At 44.4% G+C, this 24,742-nt stretch overlaps 1 protein-coding gene across 2 annotated transcripts in view; it reads left to right on the forward strand.

The window, feature by feature from the left end:
* The window catches only part of PDHX (pyruvate dehydrogenase complex component X), a 131,103-nt gene that overhangs the window by 49,828 nt on the left and 56,533 nt on the right, over nucleotides 1-24,742 (forward strand). For both annotated transcript variants that reach the window (XM_074998937.1, XM_074998938.1), the window contains exons 6-7: nucleotides 15,096-15,279; nucleotides 21,707-21,854. In XM_074998937.1, coding sequence (XP_074855038.1) covers nucleotides 15,096-15,279; nucleotides 21,707-21,854 — 332 coding nt within the window. The remainder of the gene's footprint in view (nucleotides 1-15,095; nucleotides 15,280-21,706; nucleotides 21,855-24,742) is intronic.

The raw sequence follows: 24,742 nt of genomic DNA on the forward strand, positions 1-24,742 counted from the left end.
TGGTCGGGGTGAGATACCACGTGTGCCCTCACTTCATCCGAGTCTTTAACTGCTAGGACAGACAGTCCCTTCGCAGTGGGCAGTCAGGGGTGGCTGACGGATGCCCCAAGGTTTTAACACCCAAGTCTTTAACTGCTAGGACAAAGTCCCTTCTCAGTGGGCAGCCAGGGAGGCTGACGGGTGCCCCAAAAGTCTGCTCCATGGAGGCAGCACGACTCTGTGCTCAGCTCTCAGTATGTCTGACCAGTGATCAGGCTAAAAACAGCTGAAAAGCAGCTGAGTTCTTTGTTTTGTGTTCAGTTTGCACAGTAACAGGAAGAGTCAGGTTAAAAACTTAACCAGTTACTTATTTATTGACTAAGGAACTTAACTCTTGTGGTTACAAGGTTACAGAGTTTATACTTTGTTACAAAATTACAAGGTTTGTACTTCCCTACTGTACTTACCAATAGCAAGCATATAACAATTCATAGATCTATTATTGAATGTGCACAAAAGCAAAAGCAGTATATTTAACAGGTCTTATTCTCACCCCTGCATTACCCAACGTGGCGTGACCGGTGTTTTCACTCAATCCCTCGGGAAGAAATGATACGAGGAAAGGGCATCCCCTGGGACCTCGGGAGGCAAAGACCCTTCTGACCAGCAGGTAGAGGTAATTGGAGCTCAGGTAGAGGGGGCTGCCAGGCCCTACTTTATACCCCTTGGGTCACGTACGCTCTTCCTTATCTCAGAAGATGCCAATTGAATTAGATCGTCTCGTGACACCAGTTCTCACAGGGAGTTAGCTCATACCTTAAAAAGGTTAGCTCACACATGAAAAAGGTCATAGATCAGTGTTTAAACTAAGAGATGGGGGAAAGCCGATTGGTGTGGAGAAGCACATGGATTGGACAGAGACTTCTCTTAGGCGAGACTCCATTGATAGAGATTCTCTAGAATTCAGTCAGAAAGAGAAGAAGGGAGATCAGATGAGAAAAAATCACATGTAAAAGAATCCAGTAAGTCAGGGAAGGGCAGGCATATGAATAGTGGTAGTTTTTTAAAGTGCTTTTACACAAATGCTAGAAGTCTGTCTAATAAGATGGGTGAATTAGAGTACCTCATGTCAAAGGAAGAGACTGACATAATAGGCATCACGGAAACCTGGTGGAATAAGGACAATCAGTGGGACACTATCATACCGGGATATAAAATATATATCGGAAGGACAGAATGGGTCGAGCGGGTGGCGGAGTGGTACTGTATGTGAAAGATAATATAGAATCAAATGAAATAAAAATCCTAAATGAATCAAAATGTTCCATAGAATCACTGTGGATAGCAGTCCCTTCCCCTGATGGGAATATAGCACTAGGGATATATTATCGACCACCTCACCAGGACAGTGGTAGTTATACTGAAATGCTAAGGGAGATTAGAGAGGCTATCAGAATAAAAAACTCACTAATAATGGGGGATTTCAATTATCCCCATATTGACTGGGTACATGTCACCTCAGGAAGGGATTCGGAGAGAAAATTTCTTGACGCCTTAAATGACTTCTTCTTGGAGCAGCTGGTACAGGAGCCCACAAGGGGAGAGGCAATTCTTGATTTAGTACTGAGTGGAACACAGGATCTGGTCCAAGAGGTAACTATTACAGGACTGCTTGGAAATAATGACCATAACATAATAACATTTAATATTCCTGTGTTGGGAAGAACACCGCAACGGTCCAACACTGGTATTTAATTTCAAAAAGGGGAATTACACAAAAATGAGGAGGTTAGTTAAGCAGAAATTAAAAGGTAGAGTAACTAGAGTAAAATCCCTGCAAGCTGCATGGAAACTTTTCAAAGATACCATATTAGAGGCCCAACTTAAATGTATACCCCAAATTAAAAAACATAGTAAGAGACCTAAAAAAGAGCCACCATGGCTTAACAACCATGTAAAAGAGGCAGTGAGAGATAAAAAGGCATCTTTTAAAAAGTGGAAGTCAAATCCTAGTGATCAAAATAGAAAGGAACATAAACACTGCTAAATTAAATGTAAAAATGTTGTTAAAAAAAAGCCAAAAAAGATTTTGAGGAACAGTTAGCCATAAATTCAAAAAACAATAGTAAAATGTTTAAGTACATTAGAAGCAGGAAGCTTGCTAAAAAAGCATTGGGCCCCTGGACGATAGAGACATAAAAGGAGCAATCAAGGAAGATAATGCCATTGCAGAAAAACTAAATGATTTCTTTGCTTCAGTCCTCATGGCTGAGGATGTTAGAGATTCCCAAATCTGAGCCATCCTTTATGGGTGACAAATCTGAGGAACTGTCCCAGATTGAAGTATCATTAGAGGAGGTTTTGGAACTAATTGATGGGCTAAACAGTCACAAGTCTCCGGGACCGGATGGTATTCACCCAAGGGTTCTGAAGGAACTCAAATGTGAAATTGCGGAACTATTAACGGTGGTTTGTAACCTATCTTTTAAGTCAGCTTCGGCACCCAATGATTGGAAGACCGCTAATATAACACCAATATTTAAAAAGGGCTCTAAAGGAGACCCTAGCAATTATAGACCGGTAAGTCTAATGTTGGTACCGGGCAAATTCGTAGAAACAATAGTAAAGAATAAAATTGTCAGACACGTAGAGGAACATGATTTGTTGAGCAAAAGTCAACATGGTTTCTGTAACAGGCAGTCATGTCTTACTAATCTGTTAGAGCTCTTTGAAGGGGTTAACAAGCATGCAGACGGGGGGATCCAGTAGACATAGTATACTTAGATTTCCAGAAAGCCTTTGACACGGTCCCTCACCAAAGGCTCTTATGTAAATTATGTGGTCATGGGATAGGAGGAAAGATCCTTTCATGGATTGGGAACTGGTTAAAAGACAGGAAACAAAGGGTAGGAATAAATGGTAAGTGTTCACAATGGAAGGGGGTAACTAGTGGCGTTCCCCAACAGTCAGTCCTGGGACCAATCTTGTTCAACTTATTCGTCAATGATCTAGAGAAAGGGGTAAGCAGTGAGGTGGCAAAGTTTGTAGATGACACCAAACTGTTCAGGATAGTCAAAACCAAAGCAGACTGTGAAGAACTTCAAAAAGATCTCAGCAAACTGAGTGATTGGGCAGCAAAATGGCAAATGAAATTTAATGTGGGTAAGTGTAAGGTAATGCACATTGGGAAAAATAACCCTAATTATACATATAATATGATGGGGGCAAATTTAGCTACAACAGATCAGGAAAGGGATCTTGGAATTACAGTGGATAGTTCTCTGAAAGCATCCACGCAGTGTGCAGCGGCAGTCAGTAAAGCAAATAGGATGTTAGGAATAATTTAAAAAGGTATAGAACATAAGACAAAGAATATCTTACTTCCCCTATATAAAACTATGGTACACCCACATCTTGAGTACTGCTTGCAGATGTGGTCTCCTCACCTCAGAAAAGATATATTGGCATTAGAAAAGGTTCAAAAAAGGGTAACTAAGGTTACGTCTACATGTGCACGTTACATTGAAATAGTCTATTTCGATGAATAATGTCTACATGTCCTCCAGGGCTGGCAACGTCGACGTTCAGCTTCGACGTTGGGCAACACCACATCGAAATAGGCGCTGCGAGGGAACGTCTACGCGCCAAAGTAGCACACATCGAAATAAGGGTGCCAGGAACAGCTGCAGACAGGGTCACAGGGCGGACTCAACAGCAAGCCGCTCCCTTAAAGGGCCCCTCCCAGACACAGTTGCACTAAACAACACAAGATCCACAGAGCCAGCAACTGGTTGCAGACCCTGTGCATGCAGCATGGATCCCCAGCTGCGGCAGCAGCAGCCAGAAGCCCTGGGCTAAGGGCTGCTGCACACGGTGACCATAGAGCCCCGCAGGGGCTGGAGAGAGAGCGTCTCTCAACCCCTCAGCTGATGGCCGCCATGGCGGACCCTGCTAATTCGATGTTGTGGGACGCGGATCGTCTACACATGCCCTACTTCTACATTCAACTTCGAAGTAGGGCGCTATTCCCATCCCCTCATGGGGTTAGCGACTTTGACATCTCACCGCCTAACGTCGATTTCAACTTCGAAATAGCGCCCAACACGTGTAGCCGTGATGGGTGCTATTTCGAAGTTGGCGCCGCTACTTCGAAGTAGCGTGCACGTGTAGACGCGGCCTAAAATGATTAAGGGTTTGGAACGGGTCCCATATGAGGAGAGGCTAGAGAGACTGGGACTTTTCAGTCTAGAAAAGAGGAGACTGAGGGGCGATATGATAGAGGTATATAAAATCATGAATGGTTTGGAGAAAGTGAATACAGAAAAGTTATTTACTTGTTCCCATAATATAAGAACTAGAGGACACCAAATGAAATTAATGGGTAGCAGGTTCAAAACTAATAAAAGAAAGCTTTTCTTCACACAGCGCAGTCAACCTGTGGAACTCCTTACCAGAGGATGCTGTGAAGGCCAGGACTCTAACAGAGTTTAAAAAAGAGCTTGATAAATATTTGGAGGTTAGGTCCATAGATGGCTATTAGCAAGGGGTAAGGTATGGTGCCTGGCCTTTTGTCGAAGGCGGGAGATGGATGGCAGGAGACAAATCGCTTGATCATTGTCTTCAGTTCACCTCCTCTGGGGCACTAGGCATTGGCCACTGTTGGCAGACAGGATACTGGGCTAGATGGACCTTTGGTCTGACCCAATATGGCCGTTCTTATGTTCATGTTCTTATGTTCACCTGTGAGGTGGAGATAATTTAGGGCATTCTTTCTTTATGGGCCAGAGGTTTCCTCATCTGGGACATTTGTGGAGGCGGATCAACTGATGGTACTAGCCAAGGGCAGCCTGAGGCCCTGGCTGTCTGTTAGCCCATTTGTCTCTTCTTGTCTGGTTTCAGCCCATTCAGGGTCGCTAAGTTGCAGTTTTGCTCTGGAGCATCAAAACATCTGTGCTCTCGGGCATTCCAGGGCTGAGCTTTTCCTTTTAACCCTTTGGTGCTCTGAAGAACCTAGGAGAGACAAGATGGAATAGAGCAAAAAGGGGGGACTCTTGTCTGGCTACAGGGACATCATGCAACTTACAATGTGAGAGACCACTGAAGGCTGAGGATGTAACCCTGGCAGACCTGCATTGCCTCATAGCCTTCTCTTTTTGGCAGATTGATTTCTCCCACCCTTGGGCCTACAATAGTCTTAACTTGACCCTGAGAGCTTTCTTTTTCTTTTTCTTTTTCTTTTTTTTTTTGCTCTTGAGCCTTTTGGGTGGGTACTCAAAAGAAAATACTGTTTTCCTTTTTGAAGATATTTATTATAATCAATGTTTAAGTGGTGGGCTAAACCTTCAGATTTGTAGCCATAAATAATTCTAAATAACTAGATTTATCAAATATTGAGATTTATTCCAGTCTAAAATTGTATAGCCCCCATTCCACAATGGATTATGGTTGCTAAATTTATCTTACTGAATCAGATTCTGACTATAATCGAGTCTGGATGTTCACTCTATTGGTGGGACTGGGAAAATAATGGTAAAAAGTGTGGAATACAATAGGGTATTGCCTTTAGGAAGGACCAAAGCCAAATGACTGTGCTGTAAATAAATGGTTCTCATAAAATCAACAAAAATGTTGGATTTAAATGAGATTTCCTCTTTCCACCATATGCTTAGGTAACTTTGGTTAAATGGTGTAAAAGGGGAAAAAGGAGGAAAAGAAAAATGGCTACAAATGTAGGGGTTTGGAACAGGAGCCATATAAAGAGAGATTAAAAAGACTAGGACTTACCTTAGGAAAAAGGATGCCAGGAGGGGAGATGATAGAAGTCTATAAAATCATAACTGGTATGGAGAAAGTGAATAAGGAAAAGTTAATTGCTTGTTCCCATAACATAACTAGGTGTCACCAAATGAAATGACCAGGTAGCAAGTTTGAAGCCAACAAAAGCAGCACATAGTCAAACCATGGAACTCTTTGCCAGAGGATACTGTGAAGACCAAGGCTTCAACAGGTTTCAAAAAGGAACAAGATAAATTCATGGAAGCTATACGTATTAGCCAGGGTGGGTAGGAATGGTGTGTCTCTAGCCTCTGTTTATCAGGGGCTAGAGATTGAAGACAGGAGACGGATCACTCAGTGATTGTGTTCTCTTTACTCCCTCTGGGCCATCTGGCATTGGCCACTGTTGGAAGACAGGAGTGAGATGGACCTTTTGGTCTGGCTATTCCTATGTTCTTATATTTAAATTATCTTCGTGTCAATCTGTTCAAAAAATTTATCATCCATTTCAGTTTTTAATGGCTAGTTGGTTGTTTTTAATTTATAATATTTTTAGAAAAATGAGGTAAACAAATTTAATACCTTGGACAGTATTTGACTGCATTTTCTCCAAATTCTGCACACTGTAACTTCTTCGTATTTTTCATCCCCTTGTCTTCTGTGCCTGGCTAATACTCAGCATAATTCCATTCAGAGTTTGTATAATTTTCTCCACTTAGCTCTTCTAGCGCATCAGACTTAACATGCTACATCCATACTGTTCTAGTCGTGACATTCAAAATTACATGGTGGTTTTGTGATATCATTAACTGTCATATTGGGACTAGCTCAATATCTCCAAATGCCTGAGATACGTGCCATCAGTCCTTGAGTTTAGAAGAGAAAGCCTAGTAGGTAAATATTTTAAACTCTTGGCCTTAGTTCTTTGGGCATATTTTGCTGTAGTAATTTAACTGCAGTTTGTTTCTGCTGGAAACTGAAGATGGCAGTAAAATGTACCCAACTTTCAACACAACTAAATTATTATTTAGTTTCTGAACTAGTTTACACAGTAAAAATGCTTGTGTGCTTTGAGGGTCTGCCTTGCAGTAGAATATTAATGTTCAAACAGCCTTTCTCTGTAGTTTTTTGTCAAACATATTTAGGCATCTTATGCTTTAGTGCAGACATAGCCTAAAGTCAATTTGAAGGGAGTTAAATTGATACTTATCATAGAATACTAGGACTGGAAGGGACCTTGAGAGGCCATCAATTCCAGCTCCCTGCCCCAATGGCAGGACCAAGTACTGTCTAAACCATCCCTGATAGACATCTATCTAACCTATTCTTAAATATCTCCAGCGATGGAGATTCCACAACCTCCCTTGGCAATTTATTCCACTGTTTGACCACCCTGACAGTTAGGAACATTTTCCTAATGTCCAACCTAAACCTCCCTTGCTTCAGCTTAAGTCCATTGCGTCTTGTTCTGTCATCAGAGGCCAAAAAGAACAAGTTTTCTCCCTCCTCCTTATGACACCCTTTTAGATACCTGAAAACCGCCATCATGTCTCCACTCAGTCTTCTCTTTTCCAAACTAAACAAGCCCAATTCTTTCAGTGTTTCTTCATAGGTCACATCCTCTAGACCTTTTTAATCATTCTTGTTGTTCTTTTCTGGACCCTCTCTAATTTCTCCACATCTTTCTTGAACTACAGTTCCCAGAACTGGACACACTACTCCAGCTGAGGCCTCACCAGTGCAGAGTAGAGCAGAAGAATGACTTCTTTTGTCTTGTTTACAACACACCTGTTAATGCATCCCAGAATCATGTTTGCTTTTTTTGCAACAGCATCACACTGCCTCATATTTAGGTTGTGGTCCACTATAACCCCTAGATCCCTTTCTGCTGTAGTCATTCCTAGACAGTCTCTCCCCATTCTATATATGTGAAACTGATTGTTCCTTCCCAAGTGGAGCACTTTGCATTTGTCCATATTAAACTTCATCCTGTTTACCTCAGACCATTTCTCCAATTTATCCAGATCATTTTGAATTATGACCCTATCCTCCAAAGCAGTTGCAACCCCTCCCAACTTGGTATCATCCGCAAACTTAATAAGCGTACTTTCAATGCCAATATCTAAATTGTTGATGAAGTCATTGAACAGAACCGGTCCCAACACAGACCCCTGCGGAACCCCACTTGTAATACTTTTCCAGCAGGATTGAGAACCATTAAGAACTACTCTCTGAATATGGTTATCCAGCCAGTTATGCATCCACCTTATAGTAGCCTCATCTAAATTGTATTTGTCTAGTTTTTTGGTAAGAAAATCATGTGAGACCGTATCAAATGCTTTACTAAAGTCTAGGTATATCACATCTACCACTTTTCCCCTATCCACAAGCCTCATTATCCTATCAAAGAAAGCTATCAGATTAGTTTGACATGATTTGTTCTTTGCAAATCCATGCTGGCTGTTCCCTATCGCCTTACCACCTTCCAAGTGCTTGTAGATGATTTCTTTAATTACCTGCTCCATTATCTTTCCTGGCACAGAAGTTAAGCTGACTGGCCTGTAGTTCCTGGGTTATTCTTATTCTCCTTTTTAATAGATGGGCACTGTATTTGCACTTTTCCAGTCTTCTGGAATCTCTCCTGTCTCCCATGATTTTCCAAAGATAATAGGTAAAGGCTCAGCTATTTCCTCTACCAGCTCCTTGCATATTCCAGGATGCATTTCATCAGGCCCTAGTGACTTGCAGATATCTAATTTTTCTAAGTGCTCTTTTTTTATTTCAACTTCTAACCCTACCCCTTTCCCTCTAGCATTCACTATGTTGGGCATTTCTTCATCAGACTTCTTAGTGAAGACCGAAACAAAGAAGTCATTAAGCATCTCTGCCATTTCCAAGTTCCCTGTTACTGTTTCTCCCTCCTTACTGAGTAAGGGCCCTGCCCTGTCCCTGGTCTTCCTCTTGTTTCGAATATATTTATAAAAAGCCTTCTTGTTTCCCTTTATGCCTTTATGCCTGTAGCTAGTTTGAGCTCATTTTGTGTCTTAGCCTTTCTAATCTTGCTCTGTATTCTTGGGTTGTTTGCCTATATTCATCCTTTGTAATTTGTCCTTGTTTCCATTTTTTTTTATATGATTCCTTTTTTATTTCGAGATCATGCAAGATCCAAAAAGCCAAGGCGGTCTTTTGCCATATTTTCCATCTTTCCTACTCAGCGGGTTAGCTTGCTTTTGGGCCCTTAATAATGTCCCTTTGAAAAACTGCCAACTCTCCTCAGCTGTTTTTCCCCTCAGTTTTGCTTCCAATGGGACCTTACCTACCAGCTCTCTGAGTTTACCAAAATTTGCCCTCCTGAAATCCATTCTCTCTATTTTGCTGTTTTCCCTTCTTCCCTTCCTGAGAACTGTGTACTTGTCTTCACTGCACAAATCATTAGTTAGATTTTTAAGGGGTTCTAAGGTTGACTTTTCTACTCCAGCTTTTAAATAACGCCAAATTCTAATTTACGAGGTTGACTTCATGCTAATGTAGACAGCATTATTTTATTGGCCTCCAGAGGTATCCCACAATGCCCCCAAGTGTCTGTTCTTAGCATTGATTTCACCTCTGCTGCTGTCCAGGTGAGCAAGAAGTAGGAAACAGGAATCAGGAATCAGCCCGGGCTGTCTGACGCTGTCCCCCCACCACCATGCGGCTGCCGGGTGCTGTTCCCCCACTCCAACACAGCTACCAGGTTCTCCAGCTGCCCCTCTCCACCCACCGCACAGCGGCTGGGTCAAAATGTAATGAATCAAAATAACACTTTCAAAATGAAGCATTTCAACAATACCAGAAAACCAAAAAAAAAAAAAAAAAAAACAAAAAAAAAAACCACACTACACAAAACCCTTTTCAATAGCTCCAAATTGAAACTTTTCAGATTTTTATTTCTACATTTTAGATTTCTCAGGATTGGCCTGCTAGCCTTGTAAAGACATGTGCCAGGGACAGGCTGTTGGAAGAGTGGAATGAAAATGCATTTGGCACTTTGTTTTGAATGGGAGTGGGGAGTGAGGGCAGTGCACTCTGGGATGATGACATCAGACACCCACAACCACTTGCTGAACATTTTTTCCTCATAATACACTGGCACAGAAACCCAGAATGGAACGGGGGTGCAGGAACTGTGGGATAGTTACCCCACACTGTACTTCTGACACGGTTGATCTTAGCAAAGGTAATGGGGACACACTATGTCAACTTTCTAAACATGTGAACCCTTACCATTGACTTTAAGAAATCTAGGGGTATAAAGTTGACATTAATAAGTTCAACTTTATTTCCAAGTATAGCCACAGCCTTAGTGTCTTTTCTGTCTTAAAGCTGTAACTATAATTAAAACAATTTCAAGTTACTACAGAAGTATCCTTACAGCCATAACAAGCTTCCTTAGTTCATCTATGGTTTCCTCTCCTCCCCACTCTCAAAATCCAACCCAGATGCCCTTCCTACCTCCAATACTTCTGCTGGTTACAAACATGGAAGATGTTTTCCCTGTGCAAATTGCAAACAATCTAAAAGCTGGAAATAAATGTTACCTAAAGCAGTATTGAACCCACATATAGTAGTGTTTTCTACATACGGAATGCTGCTTTTAATTTTCACTTATGTTACTGGCTTGCTTTCTGTTTGTATCTCTGTGTATCAGTTTCTCAGTCTATCAAGTGAGAACTTTTATTTACGGCTCTATGGCAGTGGTTCCCAACTTTTTCACTCGTGTGGGTCCCCAATTACTCCCCAAATCATTCATGGGTACCCCCATCAAAGCCAATTCTAGCCCCTGTGTACACTTCTTTACATAAAAAAGGAAACCACAACATAGGTTTTCAGACAGCAAATAACATTATTGGAAGATGTTTAATTTAAAAATAATAGATTGCAACTTTGCAATTTAGTTAGTTAACCTTTTTTTATGATCATTTATCTTTTTCACAGACCCCTTTGCAATACCCTTCTGGACCACCAGGGGTCAGCCATCCTGAGTTTGGGAACCACTGCTCTATGTAGTTTAATTATTGTTTGTATTGTTAAATACTTTGAGGCCTATGTTAAGACACTATGAAAGTGCAAAGTATTTGTAACTTTATCCCTAATTTTTGTGTTCCAATGTAAATCTGAGAATTTTAAAATGACTTGCACTCTGTGTCACCATTTTTACTAAATAGAAATTCACAATGTATAACTTAATTTACAAGCTGCCCTTTATCAGTAGCGGCACATTTTCCATGCAAACAAGGGAACCAGTTCAGTTGTATTGAAATTGTGACCTCTAAAGGCAAATGTACATTAGAAGTAATTTTAGTACATTAAACACCCTATGCATGTTTGAGCCTATTATTATTTATGTAGTGGTCTCAATGTATCCAAAGTCTCACAAAACACAGGTACCAGCTGCTATGTAGAATGGTTTACAGTAGTATTATAGCATGACTATCTGCTTATAAGAGGGGGGAAAAAACCCACTTCAAACTTAATCTCTGAACAAAATGCCTGTTGAAAATGTAACAGTCATTACTATCTTTAGTTAGATTTTCTTCAAATACCTGCTGTTCTTTCTGTACATAGTAATTAGGGCTTATGAGGTTACACTATTTAGGATGCAAAAGTTGCATGGCTTTATTAATTGAATTTATAAAGACCTTGCTTTGTAATATGAAATGTCCAATAATTCACTGCTTTTGTTGATTTTTTCACCTTAACTATCAACGTGTAACTCTGTTCATGGTACCGTGCTATGTTTCTGCTGATAGTTGGTTGTTGGTTTGCTGAGCAGAGAAAAGAAGATATAGCTGTAAATGATCAAGAAGTGAATCACACCAGAAAACACACTCGGGGAACTCTCATAACTTTCAGAGATTTCTTAAGCTGTCTGGTTTCACCCCTTGATTTACAGATAGAATTAAGGGAAGGTGAGGCAAAAAAGTAAGAGCACACAATGGCCGATTACAGTTGCCTTTTGATAAGGCAGTTCAGAAGTTATTCCCTCTGTGTGTCCAAACAGATTGGAGAAGGGTGGTGACTCTGCTCCGACTCAAAAGCGCAACACTTCATGGAGCAGGATACATCAATCTAAAGAGGGTTCCTGATTGTGTAAGCTGTGCCAAAGCCCATTCTAATTAATAGAAAGATCTCCATTTATTTCAGTTTGCAATGGATTAGAGCCTCACTGTTTATGCTGGGAATTTCTTTGTTGCTCTGTATCCTAGATTGTTCCTTAAAAATGTAGCCTGGCCTCTATCTTGTTGTTCTTTGAGCTAAATTGCAACTGGGGATTTCTGGTTTTAATGATAAAAATAAAAAAGCCACTTAAAATATGTAGGTTTTTTAATGTATTTTATTCAGTTAAAGGTTTTTTTTCAGTACAGGATCTAAACTAAATTGCAGATCTTTGACTTTTAAAAGTAATTCAAGGTATGATTTCAATTTGCAAAAGTATGTAAATTCTTTATAAGGGTGAAACTGCATCCTTCGATCCACCTGTTCTGCTTAGGCACTTGGGAAAATATTTCTGGCTGGTTGATTGTTATTGGTCCTGTTACAACATTGCCTGTGTGTCAATGCATTTTTGTATACCAGTGGTGTTAAGGGTGTTAAGACAACTTTTGAAATAGTGACAGAGCTAACCAGCAAACCGTACATATTTTATAGAACATAAAGGAACAGCTAGCCAAAAATTCAAAAAACAATAGTAAAATGTTTTTTAAATACATTAGAAGCAGGAAGCCTGCTAAAAAAGCAGTGGGGCCCTTGGATGATAAAGATATAAAAGGAGCGATCAAGGAAGACAGTGCCATTGCGGAGCGATTAAATGATTTCTTTGCTTCAGTCTTCACGGCTGAAGATGATACAGAGGTTCCTAAATCTGAGCCAGCCTTTTTAGGCGACAAATCTGAGGAACTCACTCAGATTGAAGTGACATTAGAGGAGGTTTTGGAATTAATTGATAAGCTGAATAGTAACAAGTCTCCAGGACCAGATGGCATTCACCCAAGGGTTCTGAAAGAACTCAAATGTGAAATTGCGGAGTTATTAACAGTGGTTTGTAACCTATCCTTTAAATCCACTTTGGTACCAAATGACTGGAAGACGGCCAATATAACACCAATATTTAAAAAAGGCTCTAGAGGAGATCCTGGCAATTATAGACCGATAAGTTTAACATCAGTACCAGGTAAATTAGTAGAAACACTAGTAAAGAGTAAAATTGCAAGGCACATAGAAGAGCACGAATTGTTGGGCAAAAGTCAGCATGGTTTCTGCAGAGGGAAGTCGTGTCTGTCTAATCTATTAGAATTCTTTGAAGGGGTTAATAAACATGCGGACAAGGGGCACCCAGTGGACATAATATACCTAGATTTCCAGAAAGCCTTTGACACGGTCCCACACCAAAGGCTTTTATGTAAATTAGGTGGTCATGGGATAGGAGGAAAGGTCCTTTCATGGATCGGGAATTGGTTAAAAGACAGAAAACAAAGGGTTGGAATAAATGGTAAATTTTCACAATGGAGGGGGGTAACTAGTGGTGTTCCCCAGGGCTCAGTCCTGGGACCGATCCTGTTCAACTTGTTCATCAATGATCTAGAAAATGAGGTAAGCAGTGAGGTGGCAAAGTTTGCAGATGACACCAAGTTGTTCAGGACAGTCAAAAGCAAAAGGGATTGTGAAGAACTACAAAAAGATCTCAGCAAACTGAGTGATTGGGCAGCAAAATGGCAAATGAAATTTAATGTGGGTAAGTGTAAGGTAATGCATGTTGGAAAAAATAACCCAAATTACACGTACTACATGATGGGGTCAAATTTAGCTACGACAGATCAGGAAAGGGATCTTGGAGTTATAGTGGATAGTTCTCTGAAGACATCCACGCAGTGTGCAGCGGCAGTTAGTAAGGCAAATAGGATGTTAGGAATTATTAAAAAAGGGATCGATAATAAGACAAAAGATATCATACTTCCCCTATATAAAACTATGGTACGCCCACATCTCGAGTACTGCGTGCAGATGTGGTCTCCTCACCTCAAAAAAGATATATTGGCATTAGAAAAGGTTCAGAAAAGGGCGACTAAGATGATTAGGGGCTTGGAAAGGGTCCCATATGGGGAGAGGCTAGAGAGACTGGGACTTTTCAGTTTGGAAAAGAGGCGATTGAGGGGCGATATGATAGAGGTATATAAAATCATGAATGGTGTGGAGAAAGTGAATATAGAAAAATTATTTACCTTTTCCCATAATACAAGAACTAGGGGACACCAAATGAAATTGATGGGTAGTAGGTTCAAAACTAATAAAAGGAAATTTTTCTTCACACAGCGCACAGTCAACCTGTGGAACTCCTTGCCCGAGGAGGCTGTGAAGGCCAGGACTCTCTTAGGGTTTAAAAAAGAGCTTGATAAATTTTTGCAGGTCAGGTCCATAAATGGCTATTAGCCAGGGATAAAGTATGGTGCCCTAGCCTTCATAACAAGGGCAGGAGATGGATGGCAGGAGATAAATCACTTGTCTTCTGTTCTCCTTCTCTGGGGCACCTGGCATTGGCCACCGTCGGCAGATGGGATGCTGGGCTTGATGGACCTTTGGTCTGACCCAGTATGGCCATTCTTATGTTCTTATGTTCTTATGTTATTTTTCTTTAATTCCTCAGCAGTGGGGTATTACATTAAAATAAATGAACTTAAGTAATGAGCCCGTGATGGCTGGGAAGTCTGGGGGCTTCTGCTGCCTGACAGTTCCAGTCCCAGCTCACCTTGCCTGCAGTGTAAAATGTCAGAGGTCTCTGGAAGTCACTGATTCTGTGTTCTCCATGACATATTCTTAGCTTTATTTATAGCTTGTCTGTTTTGTCAGTGCTCACAGCTAATGAATTTGTGTGTGGGATCATTTACAGTGTCATAAACTAAACAGTTTTTATTTGTAGTTTCCCAAAATTAATCTGAATTCCTGTCTCATCTGTTCCTGTAACACCTTCATTTTAAAAATTGACAATACAATACACAGCCTAATTAAGCCACTGTTGTTCATCAAAGATGATAAACAACTCCTGTTCCTCAGATTCCTTGTGCTATTGAATATTTAAATGCAAACATGGCAGGGTGAGTAATCTATAAATATTCTATTGTGTTTCTTACTGTTCCTTGGATTTTTATTTTGTAAATTTTTATTGATTAAGTATAATTGCCTTCCAATTTCTAGTTTAATAACCAGATGCTGTTCATTAGTTTACTCTTGAAATGTAGTATTTCATTTTTTGTCTGTTATGCTTCGTTCTTTGTAATAATTTGTTCATATTATTATGTAATCAATAGGGATGCACTCAAACTTCTGCAGCAGAAACAGAAGATCGAGGCTTCTGACTTGAGACCTGTGATTTCTCCAGCACCTCCTCAGCCTACTGTAGTGCCTTTGGTTCCACAAGCAAAAACCATGTCCTCTGTTTATCCACGGCCTTCATTTCCACCAATTTCAATACCGGGTCAGCCTGCAGCACAGGTAACATTTCTGCATTCAGTTAGAACTCAATTCCAATTTTTTTTTTGCTTTGTTTTGTTTTGTTTTTTTCAATTCAGTTTAAAATAATAATGATGATAAATGTGCCGAACTTCATGTTAGTCAGTGTTATACAGCAGTTGGAGACGGGGCCTGGGATTTAGAGCTCCTGGGTTTTATTCCCAACTTTGCAACTGAATTACTGTGACCTTATGCATGTCCATTAATTTCAGTCCTCATCTATGCACAGAAAAAGGCACTTTTTCTCCCTCAACTGAGTTAGTTCACTTAAGCTGCTTTAACTGGACATTTATCGTGACCTGGCTATATATCAAACTGCCAAAGACATTAAATTGGTGCTAAGTGTGTGTTTAAATTGTTAAGATAGGTCAGTCGAGATAAATTGATCTTTTTCATCCACGCTGATCTCCATTTTTACCACAGTTGAGCTAACCCAACTGTGGGATTCCTTCCCCATTCCTCTCTCCCCCACTCCCCCCCACACAAGGCCCCAAAGGCTAAGTTTTCCATTAACTGGTACAATAAACATTACAAGTATCTCATTATATTTATAGCACTTTGAAACCTTTGAATAATAGAAGGTATGTGAGTTCAAAGTCTGTAATTGTGGATTAAAAATAGATATAAATAAGGAGCATGGAGTTGGATTAGGCATGGTTTAGAGAATTAGGGTGAGAAAAGATTGTTTGTTTGCATTTAAAAAATGGCAAGACCTCGTGAGCCTTTCTCTGAATAATTTGGCTTGACATGGCAGAAATATTGAAAAATCCATTATTTTGTGGGGAGAATTCCACCATGCTGGGATGCATGCTTCCAGATGTGATCTGTGAAATTTGACCATTCTTGTTCTAGAATCAGCCTTGAAATACAGTTGTAAATCCTAGTCTGGTTCCTGTTGACAAATTATAAGAGTTATAGAATGTTTGTTATTCTATGATGAACCGTACATACAAAAGGCCATAGATTTTTTTGTCAGGTCAAAAATGTAATACAATTCCAAGTCTAAATATTATTTCCTGTCACAAAAAAGCACTATCAAAACACAGTAGCTACGTCTACACTACAGAGAACTTCTGAAAGAACTTCTTTTGAAAGAGCGTATCCACACACAGAAAAGGATCAAAAGAGTGATCCGTTCTTTCGAAAAGAGAGTGTCCACACAGCCCCTGCTCTTTCAAAACATGAATCCGGGGATCAAAAAAATCAGGCCCCATGAGGACTACTCGTTTGGGGGAAAAGGGCCTGTAGAATGTCTACACACGTTTTCTTTCGACAAAAGCTTGTGAAGGGGGCGCTCTTCCTGAAACGGGAAAGGAAGAGCGTTTTTTTTTTTTTAAAGGAACTCTGCATTTTTCTGATTTACTTTCGAAACAACACTGTGGCTGTGTCTACACTACACACAGTTTCCAAAAGCTGTAATTTTGAAAAGTGGCATCGAAAGAAGGGATTTCAAAAGAACATATCTACACACACAAAGCTGATCGTCGTACAGATCTGCTCTTTTGAAAGAGATTCCTGGCCTTTTGAAAGGGAGTGCCCACACAGCAACACGAGCCGTTTCAAAAGAACAAGCCAGGAAATGCCAAGCACGGGGTTCACGTGGCTGACAAGCCCTTCCAGAGCTCTCAGCCAGCCACCTTCTTAAAGGGTCCCTCCCAAACACACCAACCCTGCACACACAGAGGTTTGCTGAGCTGTGGACAGCACTGCAGACACCATGCTCTGAGCACAGGCTTTAGCACATGGAGCACCAGCAGCTGCCTGAGGGTGATGTCTCTCCCGACATCAGGGCTCAGATGGCCGTGGTCATCCTGGCCCCTGATGGAAGCCTTGCAGCCCATGACCCCTCTCACCAGGGTCCTGCAGGCCCTTGCCTCACAGGGCACTCACAGCACCCTGTTCCTCTTCCCCTCTGGCAGCTCTAGAGTCACACCAGCAGCAGAGAGTGGTGAGAGAGGCTAGTTCTGGCCCAGTGGGACAACGAAAGCTGGCTCCAGAACTTTAGAATGTTGAGGCAGACATTCATGGAGCTCTGCCATTGGTTCACACCCTCCCTACAGCATGTGGACAGCTACATGTGGGCCACACTCCCACTCAAGAAATGAGTGGGGATCACATTGTGGAAGGTGGCCACCCCGAATAGCAACTGTTCGGTTGGACACCAGTTCGGGGTGGGCAAGGCCGCTGCTGGAGCCGTCCTCCTGAAGGTAAGTCAGGCTGTGGTCCCACACCCACCACAGGAAGGGGGGCCCTGCAGGGAAGGGTGGGGGCATGGAAGGCCACAGGGCATCCTGCTGTGCAGGCCCAGTTGTTGATGCCCTCCCTCACACGAGTCATCCAGGCAATCAGCCGTGTCATCCTGCGCAGGGCCATCTGGGTTGGGGATCTTAATGATGCCATTAGCAGCTAGTGGGTTCCCCAACTGCTTCGGCGCCCTCGATGGAACCCATATAGCAATTTGCACCCCGCACCACAGCGTGGGCTGCTGTAAACGCTGCAAGGGGTACCACTCAGGGATGTACAGGCCCTTGTGATTGCCAAGGGCCGCTTCACCAATGTCTGTGGTCTGGTCCGAGTGAGCCCACGATGCCTGGGTATTCTGGAACTCCTGGCTGTGGTGCCAAATGGAGGAGGTCACCTACGTCCCTGCCTGGGAGCTCCCAGTGGAGGGCCATCATGCCACCCTGCATAGTGGCTGATGGGGTGTGCCCTTGCAGCCATGACTGATGCACCCCTACACAGGGCACATCACCCCCAGCCAGGATGTTTTTAACCAGCACCTCAACCACTCCCACAATACCATGGAGCAGGCCTTCAGGCACCGAAAGGGGCGCTTCTACTATTTAAATGCGTGCCTGGACATTAGCCTTCCCAACATCCCCAGGGTGACTGCGGTCACTTGTGCTCTGCACAACATTGTTGAGAGCGAGCATGAGCAGTTTGTGCAGGGGTGGGCTGCAGATGGCAGCGCTGGCTATGAGCAGCTATCTGCAGCCCCATGCCATCAGGCACATCGGGATGGGGCTAGGGTCTGGGAGGGCCTCTGGGAAGCCTTCAAACAGGAACCTCACTAACCCTCCCCCGGCACCCTCTGCCCACATCCACCCCACATTGCTGCCCCCATAAGCACAGGGGACACCAGGGTGCACAAAACAACTCTTTACTATACCAGCAACTAAACGCCAGCCAACATGTAAATAAAATGCATGTAACAGAGCAGGTGTCAGATTGTTTTAACTGGGAGCTATGTACAGGGGCAAACAGGAGAGAAATATATACAATGGGGAGGTGGGGCAAGTACCTGGGTGGGGGCATGGACAAGGGAGAGCCTATTCCCCCCCGGCAATTGAAGGGCAGGACCTGTCTCATCCTAGCCTGCACTGGCGATGAGCCACTGGGACAGTGCGAGCGGGATGGCTGGGGAGAGGTTGGCCGGGATAAGGGCTGTCAGTTTAGGGGTGACGGGTGAGGGCAGTAGGGGTCGCAGGGTGCTTGGTCTTGGTCTTGGGACTGGCAGTGTCTAATATGGCCACTGGGTCATGAACATCTTTTGGGCCTAGGAGCTGGTGTAGGTCCCTATAGTGCGGGTACCTTGGGGTGGCCCTGCCCTGATCGCTTGGCTGAATCCCTGGCCCGGCTGTAGGCCTGCCTCAGTTCTTTCACTTTCAATCTGACTTGATCAGCTGTGTTCCGGGGGTGGCCCCACTGCCAGAGCCCCTGCGACAGCTGATCAAAGGCTGCAGCATTCTGGGGTTGGCCGATGCTATGCTGCAGCATGTCTTCTTCAACCCAGAGGTAGAGGTCTTTAATCTCAGCCTCCATCCAGCAGAGGCCCTCCTTTTCTGGCCTGGCTAGGAGGAGTGGGGCTCCTGGGGGTACCTGGGTTTTGGGGACCCGCCTTCCAGCTGGTGGACTCTTTGGCTAGGAAATGGGAGCAGCTGGAGGGTGTGCCTGGCAGAGCTTGTGCTCCTGAGGCTGCCAGCACGCTCCGTTTCCTGCACAGGGTTTGTGGGGCCTTTCAGCTTTAAGTTGCTGACCCTGGAGACCATAGAGCCTGCTGGGGCTTGCAAGAGAATCTCTGCACTCCCTGCGGCCACCACCATGGTGGACCTGCTCTTTCGAAAGAGTGGACCAGCAGCGTCTACACGTGCCCTCTTTCAAAATTTAATTTCTCTTTCTGAGATTGGATGGGAGGAACGATTTCAAAACGCGTACACCTTTCTGCCTAAAACAATTTCAAAAGAGGCCATTATGTGTGTAGATGCTCTGCAGCCTCTTTCAAAATTAGGCCCCCTTTCCAAATTGACTTTATAAATACAGGGCTAGTGTAGAGACACCCTTTGTGTGTGTGTAAACGCTCTGCAGAACCTTTCGAGAAAGCCCCTTTTTAAAAATCTTTTGAAAGAACTTGCTAGGGTAGATGCAGCCACTGTGATTTGTATTCAGCACACAGCTGTATGGTTTGAGAGAGTATTTCTTGCAAAATCCCCATGTTCATCCGCTTTATATTTTCATTGGCATTGCAAGGAATTGCTTGCAATGTAGTTCTCTTTCATCAAATGGTTGGGAATGCTGATTTGTGGCATGAGTGAATGAATTGTGCAGGACAGGCAGGTTAGTGGCAAAGGAGAGAGATGTACAGTAAGGTCTCGGAGTGCCTAAACTCAGAGTGCACGACCCTGCTCTTAACGTGTCTGACCCCAGTTCCTATAGTAAGCCCTGCACCGTGATTTCCAGTTGCTCTTAACTCTCTCCCCACTCCTTGGCTCAACGCACCCAGCTCTGCACAGCCCTGGCTCAACACCCACCGCTTTGCTCACCACCGGCACATACTTCCTCACCCCCAGCCCCCGCCTCCAGCTCTAGCTCACCTCCCCTCAGGCGCAACTCTGGCTCAACCTCTCTGGTCCTGGTTCAACATCCTGCAGGCTCACTAGCCACCCGCCACTCTGCAGGCCCTGCTTACCCCACACACCCATGCCTGGCTCTGGCTCACCACCCCTCACACATGGCTCTAGCTCACCCTCTGCCCCAGTTTAAACTGCCAGCGCTGGTTCATATCCCTCACACGCAGCTCCGGTTCCGTCTTTCCTCCCCGGTTTAAGCCGCACACATGCAGCTCTGGTTCAAGCCACCTGCCCCCGTGGCACATGGCTCCAGTGCAAGCCGCCCGCCTCCCAGTTAAAGCACCCATGCGCAGCTCCGGTTCAAGCCGCCTACACCACACAGCTCCAGTTCAACACCCCACTCCCCAGTTCAACCCTGCTACTAGCTCACCACCTGTGCCTGGCTCTGGTTCCGGCTCAACCCCTTGTTGTCCCCCCCCCACGGCCTGACTCACCAGCTGAGCAGGGCTCCAGCTCACTACCCCCACGCACAGCTCCGGCTCAACTTCAACCCCCCCCCCCCAGCCCTTACCCACCCCAGGCTTAGCCCCCCCACGGCCCCAACCCACTGCCAGATTTAACCCTTCCCACCTGCCCACCCCCACCCCAGGACTTATCTTTCTGCTTCTTCCCTGGCTGCAGAACATATGTTCTGCCAGGGAAAGAGCCAGACCCCCGCTTGTGTGAAGTCTGGGTTTAGCAAGGGTACGTGGAACGGAACCCTCGTGTACTCTGAGACCTTCCTGTGTAGTGAAACCTGTTTTAAGTAGCCACTGAAGCGACTGAAAAATCAATAGATCTACAGAGCTTTCATGAAAATAAAGGTGCAGTGAACTGTTTTTGCAGGCTCTATGCTGGTGTAAAAGAGCAATGCTTATTTCACCAGCTGGCAACCAGGGTTTAAGGTTTTGAAATAATTTGTTAGATCAGCAAACTGAAGCTATCTTGTTCCTTGTCAGAGATGGGAAAGAATTATGGGCAGAATAATAGGAACTGGGTATACTTTTAACCCCCCCTCCCCAATATATATGACTGACGTTTTCTTTAAAGAAAATTGTTACTTGTTAGTACTATCTGTGTGGACCACCTATCTAGATTTCCTTTAATTGTTGAACATTGTGTAATTTGTGTAACATGTACTGTGCCTAGAATCTCTTTATTTTAAACCTGGCAGATATGGTGAAATGGAGCAAACATTCAGATATTTTTCAGCCTTTATTTTATTACAGTTCAGCTTTATGGAGTTACAATAAAACAATACTGCACTACATTAATTTGCTGGGTTCTATATAATCTCTTTTGCTAGCCTGAATGGGATTTTTTTTTCAGCTGTCTTTCAGCAAAAATAGAAAATTCAAATTATTTATATTTAATCTTAGGCATGTTAAAACTAGATAAATGTTAATGCTTTCTGAAAGCTGAGATTAGTTGTTAAGTGAACAAAAGGAAAGCATACTGCCCTATTCTTGTTTCAGCAGAGAAGTGCAGGTTCACTCCATACTTATGCCAAAATTTGCTTTCAGGATGTGTTCACAGAAGTCCCTGCCAGCAACATCCGAAGAATTATTGCTAAGAGATTAACAGAGTCTAAAACTACTGTGCCTCATGCATATGCTACTACGGACTGTGACCTTGATGCTGTCTTGAAACTAAGGCAAGAACTAGCAAAAGGTTGGTGAATATTGTTTATTATTCATAACAAAGTGACCTAAAGAGTAGCCAGTATTAATTAGACTATCTTGGCCTGCTGTATAGTAAGTTCTTCTTCGAGTGGTCCCTGTGGGTGCTCCACAGTAGGTGTCAGGCTCGCCCGGCGCTGCAGATCGGAATTCTTCTCACAGTTTCCACTGGATTGCCCATGCGCCGATGCGCGCTGCTCCCTAGCGCACCCCCGGCCATGTGCGCGATCCGATCCCCGCCAGTTCCTTCTTAACTGCCAACGGCTGAAGACGGAATCCGCTCGGGCTCTAAATCCTGAGACAGATAAGATAGTTGTTTTTACTATTACACAAAAAAAAAAAAAAAAAAAAAAAATACAAAATAGTAGAGAGAAGAGGAACAGAGGGAGAGGAGTGGACAAAGAAGGCTGTTTAAGCCGTCCGCTATCCTGAAGGCCGTGAATGTTGTTTGGTTTGCAGAACGCACTGATTAGTGGCTAAGTACCCTATTAACAGTAAAGACTCACCGCGATGTCTTCCTTGGGGTTTAAGAAATATGAGTCATGCTGCGAGGCTATGCTGGCCTCTGATGGGCATAGTAAGTGCATACGTTGCCTGGGGGAGTCCTGTGTTACGCAGAAGTGTTCGCACTGCGCTAAGCTTACAGCCAGGGCCAGGAAGGACAGAGAGATGAGGCTCAAAATGATCTTGTTTGATAAGGCCCTTCAGCCTGAGCCGCCGGAGAAACCTCACACAGAAGGGCCTTCTGGGTCGCATAAAAGGAAAGTGGTGTCATTGACACCCTTTGCGCAAAAGAAGAAACAACTGTCCCCAGCTCAATCCTTGCCGGCGGTTTCAGCGAGCAGGACGAGCGGAATGCAGGGCCCTCAGCCACGGGCTGATGAAAGTGGCAGCGTGGTCACACACGTGGCTGGGGCTGGGCCGCTGACTATGCAGCAGTTGGCAGTCAGGGCGCTGCGGGCGCCAGCGCGGCAAGCGGTGGAATCGGCGGCACCGCCTCACGCGGCACCGACTATCACGGCGCCGATGGCGCAGGGACAACCAGCACGGGGCCCAGTGGCACCGGAGGAAGCTACCCATGCGGCACTGCTCACGATGGTACCAAGCGCGGCACCGATAGCAGGGCAGAGATCCCCAGCACGGGAGGGGGCGGCGCCCACCCTGCAGGGGCGGGGGAAAGCTAGAGCCAAAACCCAGCACCTCAGTCCATCTCCAGACAGGGCTGCAGTGCCATTATCACCCAGCGCGGCCCCCCCACCTGAGATACACACGCCACGTCACCGGGCGGCAACTCCACCGGCCTATTCCGGACCTCCCTCTCTGTTCCTCCAACCACCTTCGCCTTGGCTCGGGCCACCTTCACCCTTTTTGGGCATGGATCCCTATGAGTACTATCACAAACCAGCTTCACCATTATCAATATCATCACAGAGATCCTGCTCTCCCAGACATCATGGGTACACACTCCGATTGTGGTCCAGGTCTCCATCACCGGGCCCTTGTCCATGTTGTTATGGCCGTCCTCATCATACTGAACACCGACATCGGAGGTCTAGATCCAGGGGCAGATCCCCTCCCACTCCTCGCCAATACCCCCGTGTACACTCTCGCTCTGGGAGAGGAACGCAGCTGTCCCAGGGCGAATTGGGTCCAGAGTCCCGAGACTTTCCTTCACAGCCCACGAAGGAGCCAGCATACCAGCGAACTCAGGAGCCAGAGGACTTGGGGGAGGCTTATCCTAGTGGCTCCTCCTCATCCTCCCCAGATGAGGCACTTGTCCCTGGGGATGTTTCCCCTCCGGATGACCTTAAACAATTCCAAGAGCTGTTCAAAAGAGTAGCATACACACAGGACATTCAACTAGCAGAGGTGCAGGAGAAGCATCATAAACTCCTGAAAATTTGAGACCCCCAGCTTCATCTAAAATCGCTATCCCACTGGACGAAGCCATTATGGAGTCAGCCCCTAACATATGGCAGACTCCAGCCTCTATTCTTCCTACAAATAAAAGGGCAGATAAGAAACACTTCGTCCCAGCCAAGGGCATGGAATTCCTGTTTAGTCACCCACAGCCCAATTCTTTGGTGGTCGAATCGTCCCAGCAGAGGTCGAAGACGCCTCAGTACAAATCGGGGGGGTCAGATAAAGATGCTAAGAAATTAGAGCTGTTCGACAGGAAGGTCTGCTCCTCCTCTACCTTATTATTGAGAATGGCAAACTACGCGGCACATTTATCAAACCATAACTTTGACAATTACACTAGACTCACCTCTCTCATGGATTCCCTCCCGGAGGACAAGAAGCCAGTGTTAAAGGCGATCGTCCAGGAGGGCTACGCGGCCTCGCAAACGGGAGTTCAAATTGCCCTGGACGTGGCAGACACAGCGGCATGTTCAACAGTCGCAGCAGTGGTAATGCGTAGGGAATCCTGGCTCCAGACGTCTGGTATCCCCAGAGATCTACAGGCGAAGATCGTGGATCTTCCCTTTGACAAGCAAAAGCTGTTTGCAGAATCAACCAACTCGGTCTTCCATTCTAGCAAAGATTCGAGGGCCACACTTAAGACCTTGGGTATCTACATTCCTCCATACAAGAAAAAGAAATTCTATCCTCAGGAAAGGCGCTACGCTTACCAACCACAACGCGCACAATATCAGCGAGGCTACGACCAAGGGTGCCATCAACAGCAGCAACAGTACAGGGCCTCCAGGCGACGTTCTCAACAAAATCACACAACCTCGGGGCAAGCCCAGAGGCAGCAAGTTTGATGGGTATGTCGAGGACTGCACTATCAACACCATCGCTCAATGCCACTCTCACCTCGTGTTCCATCATCGCCTCAAACCGTTCTACTCCCAATGGCAAAATATCACAACAGAC

The sequence above is a fragment of the Carettochelys insculpta genome, chromosome 6 (assembly GCF_033958435.1).
Source record: "Carettochelys insculpta isolate YL-2023 chromosome 6, ASM3395843v1, whole genome shotgun sequence".
Classification (NCBI taxonomy): domain Eukaryota; kingdom Metazoa; phylum Chordata; order Testudines; family Carettochelyidae; genus Carettochelys; species Carettochelys insculpta.